The following is an 18,802-nucleotide window of genomic DNA, read 5'->3' on the forward strand; positions in this document are numbered from 1 at the left end:
AAAGGTTTCATTGGATCTATGTATTACCTAGCAACATAAAACACTTTTACAGGCATATTCATGATTTAGGGATTTAGACTACACAAGAATATGTGTACATTTAGATAGACACATTATTGCCAATTTCTCCATTATCATATAACATATCACTTGTGACTTATAAATGCAGAAATACAGTCATGGAAATTTGGCCGAAAGTTATGGAAATGTTTTGGAATTCCATTGGTAAAAAAATAAGTGGCGACCCTGACTAGTGGATTTCAGACAATCTTAGCTTTTCTTATGACTCTCTTTAAGAGTGAGCTTCTCTTCTTCCCTGGAGTCTTTTCCCTTGCAGGGTTTTACCATTTTCATCGACAGCACACTGGTGACTCCTGTTCCAACTCCCAAGAAAATGGAAGTGGTCCCGTATAGTCTGCTTTCCTTCAAGGCACAAATTGCAGCACACATTGCAGCGATCACTTGATACTTTAGGTTTGCACTGTACAACATCCTGATGATCAGCAGACCATTCCTCGCCAAGGAGTCACTAGTTCCTTAGCCAAGCCTCAGTCATCTCCAAGCTTGACTATTGCAACTCCCTGCTTGCTAGTCTGCAGAGATGATCACTCAAACCCCTAAAACTGATCCAGAATGCAGCAGGGTGCCTGGTCTTCAACCACCCTAATCCTCTCTCATCTCCTCCCTTATTTTTCCCTTCACTAGCTTCCGTTTGCTGCCGGTGTCCAATTCACAACACTAGTGATGACCTACAAGGCGATCAATGGCATGACAGCTCTTTACCTTCAGGACATGGTTCACCCATACACCCAGTGATGTGTTCTACCGTGGTACGCTGTATACGTAGTATGCCCTGTGAGAGCGAGGGCTCGCCACCGTATACCTTCAAAAACTGTTCAAAACAGCGTATCTGATACGTTGATACGGTCTGATACGCTACTACTGCCCAGGAGTTTCCTCCGAGGTGGAAAGACTGGTGACGCCAGGTTAGCCCAGGAGTGGCTGGGAGGCAGCAAGAATGTGGGCTAACTCTGTTGATGGCTTATCATGTGTGTAGCTATTGTTCTTGAGTAGTATGGCTGCGACGGAATTCACACATTAACTCAACGACGCGAATACTAATGAAGTACTCTAATCAGGCAGTGTATTGGCGTATGCGCATAATAGCACAGCATGAAGGCAATGAAATGTTGGTTTTAGTTCAGTCTGCTCCCACTCTTGGAAACGAAGATGGGACTACGACCACCGCCAAAAAAGAAGCAGTTCTTTTAAAGCGATCTGTTTAAGAGTTTCGCTGCAGCCCCGGCTTGTAAGCGTCCTCTCACCCCATCTGATGCCTCTTGCGTAGACGCATCTTGCGTATATAAGCATATTGCGTGTGGGCTACACACGCGCGCTTAATTTTTACATTCAATGTTTTTGTGGGCCCTTCGCGCGCGTGCAAAATGTTTACGTTAATTAATTATAGACGCGCGCATGCCGTGCGTGTGGGAGGCAGGGAATAATCATAGTATACCCTGCAAAAAATTCTAGAACACACCACTGCATACACCCCTTCCCGCTCACTCAGATCAGCTAATGCAGGATGTATGCCCTCCCTTTCCTACAACACCCTTGCCAATGCTACAAGTGTCATAGACGTTTTACCCTCCTGGCTCCCAAGTTGTGGGATGACACCGCTCAGTCAGGACTGCAGACTTGTTCTTCTTTTTCTTTCGGCTAATTCCCATCGGGGTTGCCACAGCGGATCATCAGTTTCCATCTGGTTCTGTTTTCTGCATCTTCCTCTGACTCCTGTCACCTGCATGTCGTCAGGACCTCAAGACTCACTCTTTCTGTTGTAGTCTGAAAATTCACCTCTTCAGACCTCCTACCTCAACTCCTAGCACTCCTTATTATTTGTATCACTTCTTTTTGCCTACTTTCAACAGATGCTAGTTGTACTCTGCAGATGTACTGTATGCACAAGTCAAAACCGGGCCGGGGGGGGGGGGCAGAGCGCACAATCGGGCCCCCACCCCCGGTGTCATATAATAATCCATCAAAGCTTGACGTTACATTGCAAACACATGCCCGTAACTGCGGGTCTTACAAGCCTCGGCTACTGCACTTTTCTCTCACACAAATTCAAATCATTTGAGAGTTAAGAGTTCAGCACCACGGACCCACTTCAACTAATGAACTAAAATGATTAGAAGAATTGGCATGTAGGCCCAACAATTCAAGTGCAGGTACAAATTAAATTTCGAATTCCCACCACTCGCCACTATTTGAAGGGCATAAGCAGGCTAAGCGGCTATAGTGAATTTCAATTTACATCACATTTTTGCAGAGCAGTGGCAGTCACATTACTGTATCCTACATGTTAATCTGGCTCCCTGGCCCACATAAAGGAAACAACTGTTGTATGGATGAATTGCTGTAACGTCAGGTTCACCAACAGGTGGAGGATGTATGTGTGTGTGTGTGTGTGTGTGTGTGTGTGTGTGTGTATAGACATAGACACACACACACACATCCGAAAAATGTCCATACTTTTAGGCCCAAAAACCCACCAAAAACAAAAAGGTCTCATAATGTCCTCAGTCACGCATCCAACAAGCTTTGAACTGAGCAGATTGGACCTTCTGTTCCAGAGATAATGGGCCAAAACATTTTGAAAACGGCCACTTTCGCCGATTTTCGCTCGCCGCTGTCGCCCGCTTTTCTTTGATAACACGGGTTAGGAAGGTCGGACGGCGACAAACTAAATACAGAGTATAAGTTCACTTTGAGCTGCATCCAACACATCCACTGCCATTTCCGTCGGCCTTAACGTTAGGCCGCTAGGGGCAGTTGAAATTTATTTTGGGGGGGTAATAGATTATTATTTTTATTTTTTTCATTCGAGATTTTACACGGAACACCAGAACATCTCAGACGGCACACTAAAGGGCCGTGGAACGGCGGCTGGGAAACGCTGGTTTAGACAGATGCTAGGTTTAACTTTTACCTGTATCCGTTTACCATATCCTTGTTACTTTGTAGCACTAATTTTCTTTCTTTGCACTGTATTTACTTGACCATTTACCACTCTGGATAAGAACGTCTGCTAAATGTGTATAGCGTCTGCTAAATTCGTGTAATCTGCTTTGTGCAGGGAGCACACAAAACGTGCATATGATCAGATTGTATTGTTAAGTGTTCAGTACATACAAACGCTTCTACAACCACAGTGGGATTCATCTTTTATCCGACTTTCTTCTCAGAATGTACGTGTGGTTGAAAACATACAGGAAGTCATTACGCTAACGCCGCTTCTACTTAAAATTGTTTTATTCTTTGAGTAAAATGCCTAACATCATATTTACAACAAAATATTTCTGTACGTTTGTAGACCATCAGGCTTCTGATTATAGCCATTAAAGGAGTAGTTCACCCGAATAATTACTAATTTTCTATCAATTACACACCCCATGAAGCCTTGAATTCATGGGGATTTTTTTGTTTTTGTAGGAATTCCTAAGCCAATAATTTGATGACCGGCGGAGTCTCCAATAGGAGCCAGTCATCGAATTATTGGCTTGGAATGTGACAAAAAAGGCCTGGACCGCTGCGCTATAGGCACCTGGGCTCTAAAATAGCTTGACAGTGCGTCGCGGGTTCGAGTCCCGACCCCAACGGCCTTTGCTGCATGTCACTCCCCATCTCTCTCCCCATTTCTTGTCAGACTACTATCCTATCAATAAAGGCATAAAAGCCCTAAAAAAATAAATGTAAAAAAAAGGAATGCTACAAAAACATAAATTCAAGGCTTAAGGTTGTTACACACCGGCGAATATACGCAAAGTTCGGACTCGTTCCGAATAATTAAAAGACGCTTTTTCGCTTCGCTTTTTCGCTTTTTCGCTCCACGTACGGAGTCATTGACTTTATAAGGTTTTTAAAAAAAACGCATTATTCGCACAAAAAAATCGCCCCGGTGTGTAAGGACCTTTAATGGGGTGTGTAATTGATAGAAAATATGTAATTTTTTGGGAGAACTGCTCCTTTAACAGCACCATGCTCGCTCTCACGCACTGCAGGCAGAAGGCTACTGTACACACCTGACAATGCTTGAAATGGCTATAAAATATATAGTACTGTGTGTACACATTCCTGTTTCTCCTGTTGGGAATGCTGCCCAAATCATCATTTTATATAATCTGAGATAATATATGCTTTTTAATTATGGTACTTTAATTCAATTTGTTAATTGTGTTGTTGTTAACCCTGTGTTAACTTTACAATAAATCTCGGTAAGATAATACCAGCACTCACGGAACAGTCCTTTTTAAGGCACTTTTATTTATATATATATATATTAAGTAGGCATGGTATGCTGCAGAGCAGACAGCAGCGTACGCGTTTCGGCGTCAAGCCTTCATCAGCGTTGTCAACGCTGATGAAGTTCCGTGAGTGCTGGTATTCTCTTACAGAGATTTATTGTAAAGTTACTTTCCCAGACCGTGCAGCCGGTAAGAAAGTTCATATTGTTGAAACGAGTTGGAGTCGTGCTCGCACCCTTGATTTTAAAGATAACCCTGTGTTAACCATTCAGTGAGTGAATAGGTTCTGGCATTAATATTAATTTATATTTTGCCTCTTTATTTTATTTATTTATTTTTAATCCCACTAGTAAGAGTGTAGAGTGAGAGCGAGGGCTCTAAGGATGGCAATCTTGGTTGGGTTCAAACCACATTGGTCCGGTTTGGTGTAAGCATCCGCATGACCTCCTGAGGGCACTAGCAGGGCTTTTAGACTCTTAACCTTGTATGCATGCAAAAGAAGGTAAATATAGTGTTGATAAATAAGGCCTGATGCTGGCGTTGGTGTGTTTTTTTTATTTGTCTTTGTGTCTCAGTCTTGCATAAGTCTTGCATAAACAAAAATGCAAGAGATAGTGCTCTACACAGCATCATTGCATATGTCATATGATCAAGTTCATACAGTTGTTCTAGCTACTAAACGTGGTCAAATAATCAAATCACAGTGGTAGTTTTGTCTACCTTTGTCAGGTTTCAAGAGTCACTCTGGGACTGCATACTATAACTTAAAACTCTATTATATCGTTTGTTTTAGTGAATGATTTTTTATTTTGTCCAATCTGTATGATGAGTATGTTAATACAATTGGGGTGGTTGTATTTGTTCTCCCTGCTCTTCTATTGAGACATTTGGATCCTGTGACTAGGTTGGACATGACCTTTGACACAATCCTGTTTCTGGTTTGACACAACCTAAAGGTCAAAATTCAGTTTCTTTCGAGAGCAAGCAGGCAGGCTCTATAAGCTCGGTAGTAAAAAAAAAATCCAGCAAAAGCACTTGGCAGGAGACCCAGGTTCAAATCGCGTTGTGCAGCCCATGCCTTAACACACCAAACACCTAGATGCAGGGAATTTGTACTGTAGGTGTATTGACATCTGTATTGATTTTCGGTTTAGGATGGACCGAATCGGGAGGATGACATGGAAGTTGCACGTGCAGGGCGGGAGCTGAATCAGGAAGTCAATCGTCTGATGGAGGCAATGAGGGACATGCTGGCCAACATCCGCATTCCCGAGCCACCAAGAGACGACAACCCTGACGGGGAGCAGGCGGAGGACGGGGAGTGGGACTGAGACTGCAGCAAGATGACCGAACGTGGTGGAATGAGGGGAGTGGGCGCCATGGATGAAGAGGAATAGAATCTACAGCAGTGGTTCTCAATGTGTTCCTTGACTTCTCGGAGTTCCTTGAGGGGGTTCTAAATGTACCCTTGCAGGTCTGTAACTCTGAGAGTGTACAAATGGGTCCATTCGGTTCCATTTGTACACTCTAAGAGTTATGAGGTCCTTGAAATTAAAACAAAGTTTGAGAACCACTGATCTGCAGTAAAAGGAGATAGCAGGAGATATGTGAAAGCATTGAGTAAATCGAATAAACAGTTTTTTTTCAAGTCCATAACTCGTGGGAAATGGATTACTTGGTATTATGGATTGGCAGTAGCCTTGTTTTGTTTTGGCAACAGCCTTAGAAGTTTTATGATTGATGCTAGTTATTTTAGTCTTCATATTTGTGATTTCTATGTTTAAGGACAGTGCAGTCAATGTTTGTAGCCACAAAGAACCTTATTCCAAAGTTAACACATTGATTGCCAAAAACAAGTTAACTCGTTTTTCAAATCCATCACTTGATTGCCACTTGATTTTTTTTATTTTTTATTTGACCCAAAGACCAAGGAGATATGATTTTTCGAAGATCTAGACTCCTATCCACTTCCTTGTTAACTTAAAACTTAATAATTCTGTATCTCGGCTCCTGAGTACTTTTTTTTTTTTCAATTAAAAAATATTTGGCAATAAACTGCTAAAAATCTGAAATAATTCTGTCAGTAAATGAACACCAGTAACTTTAATGTTTAATTATTTATTTACTAATTGAAAGTTCATCTGAAGAGATAAATATATTCTATTTACTGTCATAAACAACATAAGTGAAATCCAAAATTAAGTGGAATTTCACATTCAAGGAAAATTGTTAATCACAAATGTAATACTTGATACATAACACATGATCACAAAAATGCCTGTTATAAAGGAAGGATTTGTTCTGATGGTCAATGCCTGCTCTCCTTTGAAACACACAAGCAACAATTCAAAACATTGTTGTCTTGTTGATTATTTTATTATAGGGCTACTATCACTACAGCTTCATATAGCCACTGCTGTGGACTGAAATAAGTTGGGATACATTTTCAGCAGGGTAATTCAAATTTGAATTAATCCATTAATGCATACTGTATGATTGTGGCATAGAGGCTTTCCTTTAGTTTGATTCGTTGCCACCGCAAGATGGAAGACCTTTAATCAGTAAATATTGGTACACCATGTGTTTTGCAAATGCCTCCATTTTATTTCTCTTGTAGTGAAATGTTTCCATAACTGAGCCACCTGGAACAGCCGTGATTCAACATTTCAGACCAGTCATTTTGGAGTACACCAGCAACAGTACAGTATGTCTACAATATAATACTTGTGTAATTCATTCTCCCAAAGACATGTTCTCTTAAGTGCAGAAATAAATGTTAAAGGACAAATTTTCCCTGTATCAGGCTAAAATCTCTATTCTTTGGCTGTCAGTTGAATTTCAAAAGTATTATACCAAGGCAAATGGCAACATTTATTCAATCGACTTGGTTCTGTTATACATAATGACAAATTCTAACTCCCACTCTGGCCTTATAAGGCAATGGTTTTCTTATTTAAGTTTCAGTTAGATTAACATTTTATACATTATACACGTTTTATTCACTCCAGTTTACTGGAAAATGCTGAACTAGCCTCTATGTGGCTTGATGGTGTCCCATTGCTTTTATTGGCCTCCAACATTGCATTTTTTTATATTGGGCAACAGCTGGTTCACACTAACCCACAAAAAAGCCAAACACTTGTCAACAAATTATGAAAATGTTCAATTTATTTACTCTTGCAGTTCAAGTAAGACCTTTATGGGCATTTTGACAGAATATCGCTACAGGGTTTTCATCTGGCACAATGTAGAAGATGTCCCATGATACTGATCTAAATGTTTGTCAATGGATCTGACAAAATGCCAACTTGTTTGTGGGGGGAGCAAAACCACAATATCTAAAGCTGTTCTTGATCCCACAGACTACATGAAGTCAGGAGACATGGAGCAAAACATCTCCATACATAACCCCACACCTCACCCTTCCGCTATTACTTAAGGAGCCACATGATGGTGCACTGTTCTGGGGTATAGTACAACTGTTGTCGATTACCAAATGAGGTCCTTGTTCAAAGTTTACCTGGAGCTATGGTTCATCATCATATCAATATCACAGACTGAGCTCTGTTTGTGGATAAGAGGTTCTTTGATGTGCTTGCCCTAGCAGTGGCCTGTCACTGCTTGGAAATTGCCCTCAGTTCTTTGGAAATGTACATGCACATAAACTCCAAAAACTAGGTCATTGTGCATCTAAATCAAACAGATCAGGCTTGGTTTTAATCATCACATTGTAGCTTAGTATAACCCTGAGTCAGATTATTATTATTTAAAAAAAAAACTCCATATAAGTTCTTGAATATTGAACCACACCCACTCCAAGAGGAAACATTCTAAGAATGGATAGCATCCTCTTTATCCTGGATTTATCTATAATTCATTTGTTTCTGTTTTTTTCTCAGATCAACAACCTTGTAACTCTCACATGTTTTACAAGTGCAGGTTATTTAGTGTTTTATTTTAGTGTTTATGCTTTGTTCAGCTGAAAAGATCTTCTTTTGGAGTCACAGACACCTCTTCTTCCAACTGACTTTAATTTGTGTATGACCTTGAGTCCTTGAACAGATGAAGTCGAGATTAACATGGTGTGTAACATATTTTCAACAGAAAAAAGTATAAACGTGTATTTCTGAGGAAGAATACTTAACATGTTGAAGAGAAAAAGTCTCAGTAAATCATGTTCTTCAAAGTTCTATAATATGCCCACTTTAAATATACAGTAATTGAGAATAGTAGCCTACACACAGAAAAACGTCAATGTTATAAAATGCTCCACAACAAAATCTGGTTTTAGCATTTGCATTTTCCAAACCATCACCGTGGTGACCTCATCACAATCAACCCCACTTTATTGACCATATAACAAAACCTGCAATATAGACGCCTTCTGCTTTTTATGCTGTCCATTTTACCATGAGGATGTGTTGTTTGTGATTATAATAAATGCAATCTTATTAAAAATGTGTGTGTGTGTGTGTGTGTGTGTGTGTGTGTGTGTGTGCACCCGCAGGTCAAGAAACTTAAGATAATTAATTTGAATTGAAACATTCTTAGATCTTACGACCACTCTAGAATTATGACTCAAAGTTGATTCTGACGCAATAGGCATTCTGGAAATGTGATTTTGGAGCTATGTGTCAGATACTGTAGCTCCTATCAGATAACAAGGATCAGAATGTGGGCCATTTAGCTAGGCGACTTTATTTTCTTTTTTTTAAATAAACAGATCTACTGTGGCATGATGGAGTATAAAGTGCTAAGAGATATATAGGTCTATGCGTCTAGTGTCATTTGAAATGAAATAACGCGCCCAGAGCGCCGTCTGTAGCCTAGTCCACTGTTTCCCAAGCAGTGGGTCGGGACCCATGTGTGGGTCGCGGACACATTTTTATGGGTCACAAGTAAATTAAAATTATTTTATTTGTTGTCTCCTACATTTTGTTTTTAATTATGATTATTATGATTTTTCAAAAATAATGTCATAAATAAAAAAAATAAGTAAAAAATACAAATCAAAGAAATTCCATAAATTAGAAAAATAATGCTTGTAGTGAAAATAGCTGATCTACAAGCACACACGTTGCCATAGTTTCACTAGTTTGGGTCACGGGGAGACATTTCATTTCTCTTTTGGGTCTTGAGCTAAAGAGTTTGGGAACCACTGTCTATACAAAATAATTGGGTTGTTTCCCCCAAAAATCAAAGGTTGTAATAAAAACAAAAAACAAAGGTAGAAATGATAGCCTGCATGTCTCGAAGGACTTTAAAGTCTTATGATGAATAGTTTTAGTCATTGGTAATTTTGTGTGTAGGTTATTATTATTATTATTATTATAGGGTATTATTATTGTTATTAGCCTATTAGTATTATTATTATAAGCCTATTATTATTATTATGATGATATTATTATTAGGCTATTATATTTTTCATTGATTTGATGTAGGCTAATCCTGTCACAAATAGGTATTGGTAGGACCCAAATGCAGAACACGAGGCAGTACTGACACTCAGAACATTTATTAACAAACTCAAGATCAGACTGGCAACAAACTATGACGAACAAGGGCATGACATTCCATGACAACATCTATCATTGAACAAGGGAACACTGAACACAGGGCGGCTTAAATACACAAAAACTAACTAGAGTTACTAGACACAGGTGAAACAACACTACAAAATAACAGTACAAGGAGAACAGGGAACAATACAACATAAAACACAAAGAGACAGATCACAGAGTGGCTGGAGGGGTCGGACGGAGGGAAAAACTTGGGCAAAGAACTATAAACACTGGACTGGCAGGGCAAGGCAAGGAACTAGACAGGGCAGGGCGGAAACACGCTGGACTGGGCTTAGGCCAGGGCAACACAGAAACGGGCAGAGAAACGAGAAAACACTGACAGAGACAGAGGAACGCGGAAAACATACAACCAGAATCACACAGAAAGGCAGGTGGGAAGACACGCAGACAAGCACACAGACAAACAGACAGGCACAAACTGAGACAAACCCAAAGACAAACTTACTAACTGACAGACAGACAGACAAGCGGACAAACAGGCAGTCTGACATAACAGGTGGCTAAACAGGATAGAAGGGACATTAGAGGACTGGGGAGTAGACAGACGCACAAACAGATTAGCAGACAGACATGCAGACATACAAACTGGAAGACAGGCGGACAGATAGACAGGTAGAGGGGCCAAAGGACTGGTGCTGGGCAGCGGCGTGCTGGGCAGAGGAGTGCTGGGCAGAGGGGTGCTGGGCAGAGGGGTGCTGGGCAGAGGGGTGCTGGGCAGAGGGGTGCTGGGCAGAGGGGTGCTGGGCAGAGGAGTGCTGGGCAGAGGAGTGCTGGGCAGAGGGGTGCTGGGCAGAGGGGTGCTGGGCAGAGGGGTGCTGGGCAGAGGGGTGCTGGGCAGAGGAGTGCTGGGCAGAGGGGTGCTGGGCGGCGGCATGCTGGGCAGAGGGGTGCCGGGCAGAGGCGCGCCAGGCGGCGGCGTGCCGGGCAGAGGGGTGCGGCGCAGAGGGGTGCCGGGCGGCGGCGTGTTGGGCAGAGGGGTGCTGGCCAGGGTGGTGCGGTGCAGAGAGATGCTGGGCGGTGGCGGCATGTCGTCATCGCTGGACGGGGGCGACTCAGTATCGCAGGACGGGGGTGACTCAATATCGCTGGGTGTTGGCGACTCAGTATCACTGGGTGGGGGCGACTCAGTATCGCTGGGTGGTGGGGTGCGTCGGTGGCGACGGGAGCGGCAGCGACCAGACCTCTTACGAGGCCTCGACTGGGTACTAGTAGAAGTGGCAACACGACCCAAGGCAACGTTCCTGGTGCCAGCCCGACGAGGGCCTCCCAGAGCCAGGCTGGTGCCGACGTATGGATTCTGATCTGGACCCGGAGTGGGACAGGCAGGCTGCAGGCTCATGATCCCGATTCTGACAGGACGAGCAGGCTGGGAAGCAGGGGAGACAGAGCTGGCCTGGAGATAGGTCCTTAGCCTCTCCTGGACAATGTTCAGATGAGGGACAAAATGGCTGACCCAAGGTCTCTCCTTTAACCACAACTGCTGGGTCTTAACACACTCATGAAGCTCAGCCCGCTGACTGGAAGGAGCGGCGGTGAGGCAAGATACAGCATGGTCAAACTTCTCTACCTTTTCTGTGAAAAGTCTTTGTTCTGCTGGGTCCATCGTGGTTCGATTATACTGTCACGAATAGGTATTGGTAGGACCCAAATGCAGAACACGAGGCAGTACTGACACTCAGAACATTTATTAACAAACTCAAGATCAGACTGGCAACAAACTATGACGAACAAGGGCATGACATTCCACAAAGGACAACATCTATAATCGAACAAGGGAACACTGAACACAGGGTGGCTTAAAAACACAAAGACTAACTAGACACAGGTGAAACAACACTACAAATAACAGTAGGCCTACAAGGAGAACAGGGAACAATACAACATAAAACACAAAGAGACAGATCCTGACAAATCCTTTCTCAACTTTTCCAAGCTGGTGTCCAGTGCCAGTGGTGTAAAGTAGCCTAACTTAGTGCATGTACTCAAGTACTGTAGGCCTACTTAACATTTGTAAGTGACATTTCGAGGTATTTTTTACTTTCTTCAGTATTTACCATTTTCAATTATTTTACTTCTACTAGTTACTTTGTAGATTTTGATTGACAAAATTACATTAACCACTTCAGCTTCAGCCCTAGAGGCTAAACATTTCGGCCATTTGAAAATAGCCGATCTACAAGCTCACAATGCCTCCAATGCCACCATTGTGCATTGTGAGCTTGCAGATCTGCTATTTTCAAAAGACTTTTATACATGTTATACGTTGTGAAACGGGACATTCTGCACAATGAGTAGCATATAGCCTACTTTCTACCTTTTGGTAGGCTACATTAAGTACATTTTGATTTACTCAAGTAAATTTAGTATTCCGGACTTTTACTCGTAAAAGAGTATTTGAGAGAGTAAATACCACATTGCAGTATCGATACTTTTACTTAAGTAACATTTTTACTTTTTCCACCACTGCTGGTATCATACGCTGCAGTTGAGTGTGAATCATGCGGTTGGAGTTTGTATGAGATGAGAGGAGGAGTCCTAATAAAGCCCATCAGATCATAAGGGCACGCTTACTGTCTTTGTTGGAAAGTGGAAAAGCTCTTCTCACATTTTGATTGCATGTTTCCAGCGGTTGTTACCGCTGAACCGCAGACAGCAGGTATAGCCCTCCATTTCTTGCAGATTTATGGATGGATGGCATAAGCCAATTGCCTTTCAAGATTCGAAAAAATATCAGACAATTTATTCTACGAGGAATTATCTGATGATGACGAAAAACGAAATGATCTGCTTGCCCAGATCGGGACCTTCCCTCTCTGCAGATAGACACTGAAGGACACTCGCAGGTTAACAGGTAGGCAAAACAATCCAGACTGCTAAGTAGCTACGTCAGTGGTTCTCAAACCTTAAATGTGAAGGTCTTCCATTAACTCTGACCGTATACAAATGGAACTAAATTGACCTGTTAGAGTTACATACTTGTAAGGGTCAATGGAGAACCCCCTAAAGCAGTGGTTCTCAAACTTTTAAATTTGAAGGACCCCCCCTTAACTCTGACAGTTTGTATACTGTCAGAGTTACAGACTTGTAGGGGTCCATTAGAACCCCATAAAGGAACCCTTAGAGTCCCAGGACCCCACTAAGAACCACTGTCCTAAAGGAACCCAGAGAGTCCCTATAGAATCCACTTTGAGAACTACTGGCCTATGTTATTATTTTAGGACCATTTAACATGATATAGTCTTGAGTCTTGAATGAAGAAATATCTGTGCAGTGGTTAAAGTTATTTTAATATTAAAGGGATATTTCACTTTCAAAAAAACGTTTGGTCATTTTATCGTCTACTCAGGCTTTTGTGAGCCCCCCAGACCGTTTTTAAGTTGCTTGATTTAGTATTTAGATATTTTATATTCATTTTATCAGACACGCCCCCTTCCTATACAAACCCATTATAACTTCAAACTCCATTTTTAACATGTTAGATTCATCAAAAACACCCGTCCTTGGTTCTGCTGACTCACCCTGCCCTCCTAATACGTGAGGGGCCGTGTTTTTTTGATTACTTTTTTCATTTATTTTATTGAATTTTTTTAATGTATTTAGTTTTTTTCATTTTCCCAAAAAAATATTAAAAATAAATGAAAAAAGTTATCGAAAAAACACGGCCCCCTCGCGTATTAGGAGGGCAGGATGAGTCACCAGAACCAAGGACGGGTGTTGTGTGACAAGTTCATTTTAGCAGCACTCAATCCAAAGGTTTCACTCAGTCTACAGTAAACCTCATAGAAAACATGTTTTCTTTCCTCTCATTCAGTTTATCACTGTGCAGGGAGGGCTCCAAGTCAGGCCATTGTTTCATACGCTCAAGGAACCGGGGAGTCTCCACATTTGGCCATGGGCAACAGAACCAAGCATAATCCCATCATGTACCACATGGAGCTAAACCCATATCCCATGGTCATGTATATGGTGGAGAATGGGACAAACAGCACCGCCGGGGAGCAGAATATTACGGACTGCCTCCAGATCCGCATCCCACAAGAGCTTTTCCTGACCCTGGGCCTCATCAGCCTGGTGGGGAACATCCTGGTGGTGCTGGCCATCATTAAGAACCGCAACCTGCATTCACCTATGTACTACTTTATCTGCTGCCTGGCCGTGTCTGACATGCTGGTCAGTGTCAGCAATGTGGTGGAAACTATATTTATGCTTCTTAATGACCATGGCCTGATGGATGAACACCCAGGCATGCTCCAACACCTGGATAATGTCATTGATGTCATGATCTGCAGCTCTGTGGTGTCATCACTCTCCTTTCTGGGCACCATTGCAGCGGACCGCTACATCACCATCTTTTACGCTCTGCGTTACCACAGCATCATGACCACCCAGCGCGCTGTGGCCATCATAGTGCTGGTGTGGGTGGCCAGCATCACCTCCAGCACTCTGTTTGTCGTCTATCACACCGAAAACGCCGTCATTGTGTGCCTCGTCACATTTTTCTGCATCACACTAGTATTCACCGCTGTCCTCTACATGCACATGTTCATCCTAGCACACCTGCACTCTCGACGCATTGTGGCCTTTCATAAGAGCCGCCGGCAGGCCACAAGCATGAAAGGTGCCATTACACTCACCATCCTGCTCGGCGTATTTGTCATATGCTGGGGCCCTTTCTTCCTGCACCTTATCCTTATCCTCAGTTGCCCCACGAGTCCATTCTGCATGTGTTTCTTTAGTAACTTCAACCTTTTCCTTATTCTTATTATCTGTAATTCACTGATTGACCCTATCATTTATGCCTATCGGAGTCGTGAGCTGCGTAAAACCTTGAAGGAGCTGGTTCTCTGCTCTTGGTGCTTTGGCATGTGACCTATTGTGCACATTCAGGAAGAACACAGCAAATAGCCCAATAGGACTATTTCAAAGAACTAGATTTTCAGGACATTACGCGGCCTTCAAACCCAGTCCTAAGTTGTGCTGATAAGAGCCATGGTCAGCGAAGTATGGCCATTTGAAGTGTTAAACACTGCTATCTCCTCTTCCTGAATGTATCAACATTGTGTCACATACTGGAGTGTTAAAATGTGATGAATGACGGCGTATATGGTTCATGCGTGACATTCTGCATCACTGGTCAATTTCCATGTAACATGCCGTTTTATTAGGCTATACATAACCCAGTCGCTTTGATGTCAAATAAAATCATTTTAACGTTGAGGTGAAATACAGTAGGCCTATATCAAATTAGGCTACTGTGCATAGTGGTGCACATACATGAACTGCGGTACTACTCACAATGTTGCATATATATTAGCAACAAATAGTTCAGCGGCCCATAAATTGTAATTGTCACTCTCTCAAGCATGTCCTCATAATGGGGAGGACATGCTGAATGAGGTTTCAGGGAGCACACGAGCAAATGCTAATGTAAACCCAATGCTGGAAATAGGAGGCAACAACATGGACATTAGTCCACCTGGTTGTCTAACAAGTCTGCAATATAGCCTAAGATATGCCTATAGTGTAGCTATGTATGCAATGTTGAAGAAGTTGTGGTCGAGAAATGTTTTATATTTTTTACTTCAGTCGCAGTTTGTACGTTATGGAAAACCTTTGGATTTCAATGGATGAATCAAGAAACCTGATGGTTTGACAAGAGGCAGACTTTTATGTGTCATAAGTTAACATCATGTTTCTTTATTTTTTGAGAACTGGGCACTTGATAGAACTGGTCCTAGATTTTGCTTTTGTTTTTCAAGTGCACTATTTTGGGAGAACTGGGTTCTATTTGGGGAGAACTGGGCAATATTTGGGGAGAACTGGGCACATTCCATTTTACTTTTTTCAATCCATGTCTAATCACTAATGAACAATGAGGTACATTGTTAGCATTCAATGGAAAACATTTACAGCGGATGTATTTTGCCAGCATAATTCCTAAAACAAAAGATGCTGCATCAAGAAAGAATACATTATAGATAGACGGACAGACAAAATCTCAACATCTTTGGAAGAATCATGTGGGAAAATGATTTATGATTAATGTGACATATTTAGTTAATACTTTACTAACTAAACTTGTACTTAACACAGCTACCTTCCATATTGTGTTAAAAACATTTGAGTCATCAAATTTGGTTCCAATTGTAATTATTACCTCACCAACTGCTACTAAACTGGGTCATTCACATATCCAACACTTAATTACCTGAAGACTGGTATGAGGGTAGTAAGTTATCCAAATTCATTTGAGTGGTAGCTGTCAATCTGAGTGAGCTACCTGAGTAAGGCCTAAACAACAGATGCACTGGTAGATTATTGCCTAAACCTTTTACCTATAAACTTTAGGCAAATTGCTGTAAAAATGTGCTTTAGGACAATACAAGTGTCAGAATCAAGATCAGTAAAGACTTTGTCACATGCTCATATCTGTAGTTGCAGTGAAATTGCTTAATCTTTATTTTCTGTGTGGATGTTCTCATGACACAATATAAAAAAGATAGTCATAGATACAATTACAATACTTAAGGATGCTTTAAAAATAATGACACTTAATGCTTAAGACAAATACATACAGATTTGCACAGGGACCACTTAAAATGCCCATTTCCTCAGTGCCCCATTCAGCCATGGGGTGGCCATAGCTGAATGGGTAGACTGGTGGCCTGTGAAACAGAAGGTTCCAATTGATTCCTGTCCCCGGCAATGTGTCAAGTTGTCCTTGAGCAAGACACTTGGGAGACTAGAACCTAGCTGCCCCCCCCCCCTGCACTCAAGTCTGCATACAGTATGTGGCCAGTGACTTAACCAGTTTCACTTTCAAAACCTTGCATGTCACACAAACAGAATGCGATACGTTTTGTTGATATAACAAGTTTGTTCATATAGTGTCCTATCCACAAATCCACTATTTAACTTCCACAATCCACATTATCAAAACCTTTGGTGTTGTGTGCCGCATTCTGTTTGTGTGACATGCATGCTGCAAAGGTTTTGAAAGTGAAACTGGTTAAAGTCACTGGCCACCTACTGTACTTAATATAAGTGGTCAGTTAATCATAAACATGCCCAGTTGTCTTCAGCACCCACTTCGTAAATGTGCCCTGTTCTCTCCAGCGGCCACTTTGGAAAAGTGCCCAGTTCACCAGCGCCCACTTGGAATGCCTTGATTTTTAAGCTATGTTCAGCCTTGGATAATATACAAGATGTTGATTATTTTTTATCTTTACATGCTTTATAATATAAAGACATGAAGAATAGCTTAATTGTCCTTTACATGTTATTTCGTTTTTTTTCACATGTTTTTTTTATTATTCTTGTATTGTGTAGAATGAGAATTTTGTAAAACGAGAATGAATGACTGGGATTCTTAGCTAATGCGAAACATTAGCTAAAGGTATCCACCACAATGGGTTGTCATTGAGTAAACTGTTACCTACTGTAAAATGTTTTATACTTAAGTGAGAATAACAGAGTTTATCCAAAATTTGAAGCTACTTTGTCTGGTACTGGAACACTGGGATATGCTCATTAGTTTCACGTGGTTCTAAACCACTCAGCATGCAGTACACACAGCACTCAGGCATAATATAAATACAAATTAATCTGTCAGTGAAATAAGATTAGCTTTAATTTGCTGACAGACGACTTTTGTATACTGTAGGAGATGTGCACAAAAACTTCTGATGTAGGCTACTGCTGATACTGTCTGCTACACTGTCTGTTACACTACTGAACTCTAGGATTATAATTTAATTTCAAGGATTCTAACCTATACAAATAAATAACAAAGATACAGTACAATTGGTAATTAAAAACAATACAAAGTGATATGTGATATGTGAATACTGAGAGGAAAATATTTAACAACCTTTTTGTCACTTTTTGGACTGTAATAGGGTTGTTAGTCGATTGCTTGTTTCTTCCAATATTTTTGCACTTATTATGGATTTTTGTCTTCAGTTTATCTTATAATGACTTTTACTCATACTGTACAGTAGTAACCTTTTATAAGCAGTAAAGATGTGTCTCTGTGTCTACATACAGTTTCAGTCTTCCGGTGTTTTTTAAATTGAACTGCTATTTCTGTGCTGTGTTAATTACCCTTATTCATATCCTGGCCACTGCCACTGAAGACACATTTTGAGTTATGTGTAGGCCTACCGATGTAAAGGGGGGATTGTTGGGTTGCTAACAAGTATTAATTGGAGACGCATGTTTTATTGCTAGAAAGACCCTGATTAAAACAATGTCTCCGGTTCTTACATGTTTTGAAATAATGCTTGCAAGTAAGTTGGAAGAAACACAATTAATTCATTTTCATTTAGCAGACACTCTTATCCAGAGCAACTTACAAAGTCCAAGATTAGAATAAATGGCATGAACATCTGTCTAAATAACATCAATCTAAATAACATTGCATTTTTGGACAAGCAATCTGTTATATCTATCTAAATAACATAATGCGAACAAACAAACAACCTACATCTGCTTCCTGGAATACTGACTTAAAGTCATATAATGAATAGTCAGCATGACCAACTTAAATTCATATAATGAATAGTCAGCATGACCAAAACTGCTCTCAACAGACACAAGGGCCATTCATATCCAAACAGAAAGCTTTTTGAAATAAAAATGTGCTCAAAGGTATGTTAGCATCGTTTAATAATCTGTTAATCATGCCTTTAAGCACAGGGGATTTACTAGCCGGAACCAATACATAATTCTCATCCTACCCCACGGGAGAAACATTCTGAACATTCTGTTTGCGGTTCAATAAGTTATTATCTTCATTGTTAATTTATCCACCAAAATTGAAAAAAACAATAAAGAGAAAGGTCCTTCCCTTTGCTCTCCTGTCTCCTTTTCTCCCTCACTCCCTGTGTCACTCTGTGACAGACACACATCTTT

General features: G+C 41.1%; 2 protein-coding genes across 3 annotated transcripts in view; both read left to right on the plus strand.

Moving 5' to 3' along the window:
* The window catches only part of tcf25 (TCF25 ribosome quality control complex subunit), a 29,779-nt gene extending 21,047 nt beyond the window's left edge, over positions 1-8,732 (plus strand). The window contains exons 18-19 of one of the 2 annotated variants that reach the window (XR_014601471.1): positions 5,462-6,137; positions 6,392-8,732. Coding sequence is in view for 1 of the 2 variants with exons in the window: in XM_084066933.1 (XP_083923059.1) it covers positions 5,462-5,638 (177 nt within the window). In the remaining variant the exon portion in view is untranslated. Of the gene's footprint in view, positions 1-5,461; positions 6,366-6,391 lie in introns of those variants that run through there. The other variant, XM_084066933.1, reaches the window with a different exon arrangement.
* A 5,120-nt stretch (positions 8,733-13,852) lies between these two features.
* mc1r (melanocortin 1 receptor) lies at positions 13,853-14,758 on the plus strand (the record flags this gene model as incomplete). The annotated part of the gene is made up of 1 exon (XM_084058740.1): positions 13,853-14,758. The coding sequence occupies one exon, from the start codon at positions 13,853-13,855 to the stop codon at positions 14,756-14,758; it is 906 nt and encodes a 301-aa protein (XP_083914866.1).
* Between the last annotated feature and the right edge of the window lie 4,044 nt (positions 14,759-18,802).

This window comes from Gymnoscopelus microlampas (genome assembly GCF_963454915.1).
Source record: "Gymnoscopelus microlampas genome assembly, chromosome: 1".
NCBI lineage: Eukaryota > Metazoa > Chordata > Actinopteri > Myctophiformes > Myctophidae > Gymnoscopelus > Gymnoscopelus microlampas.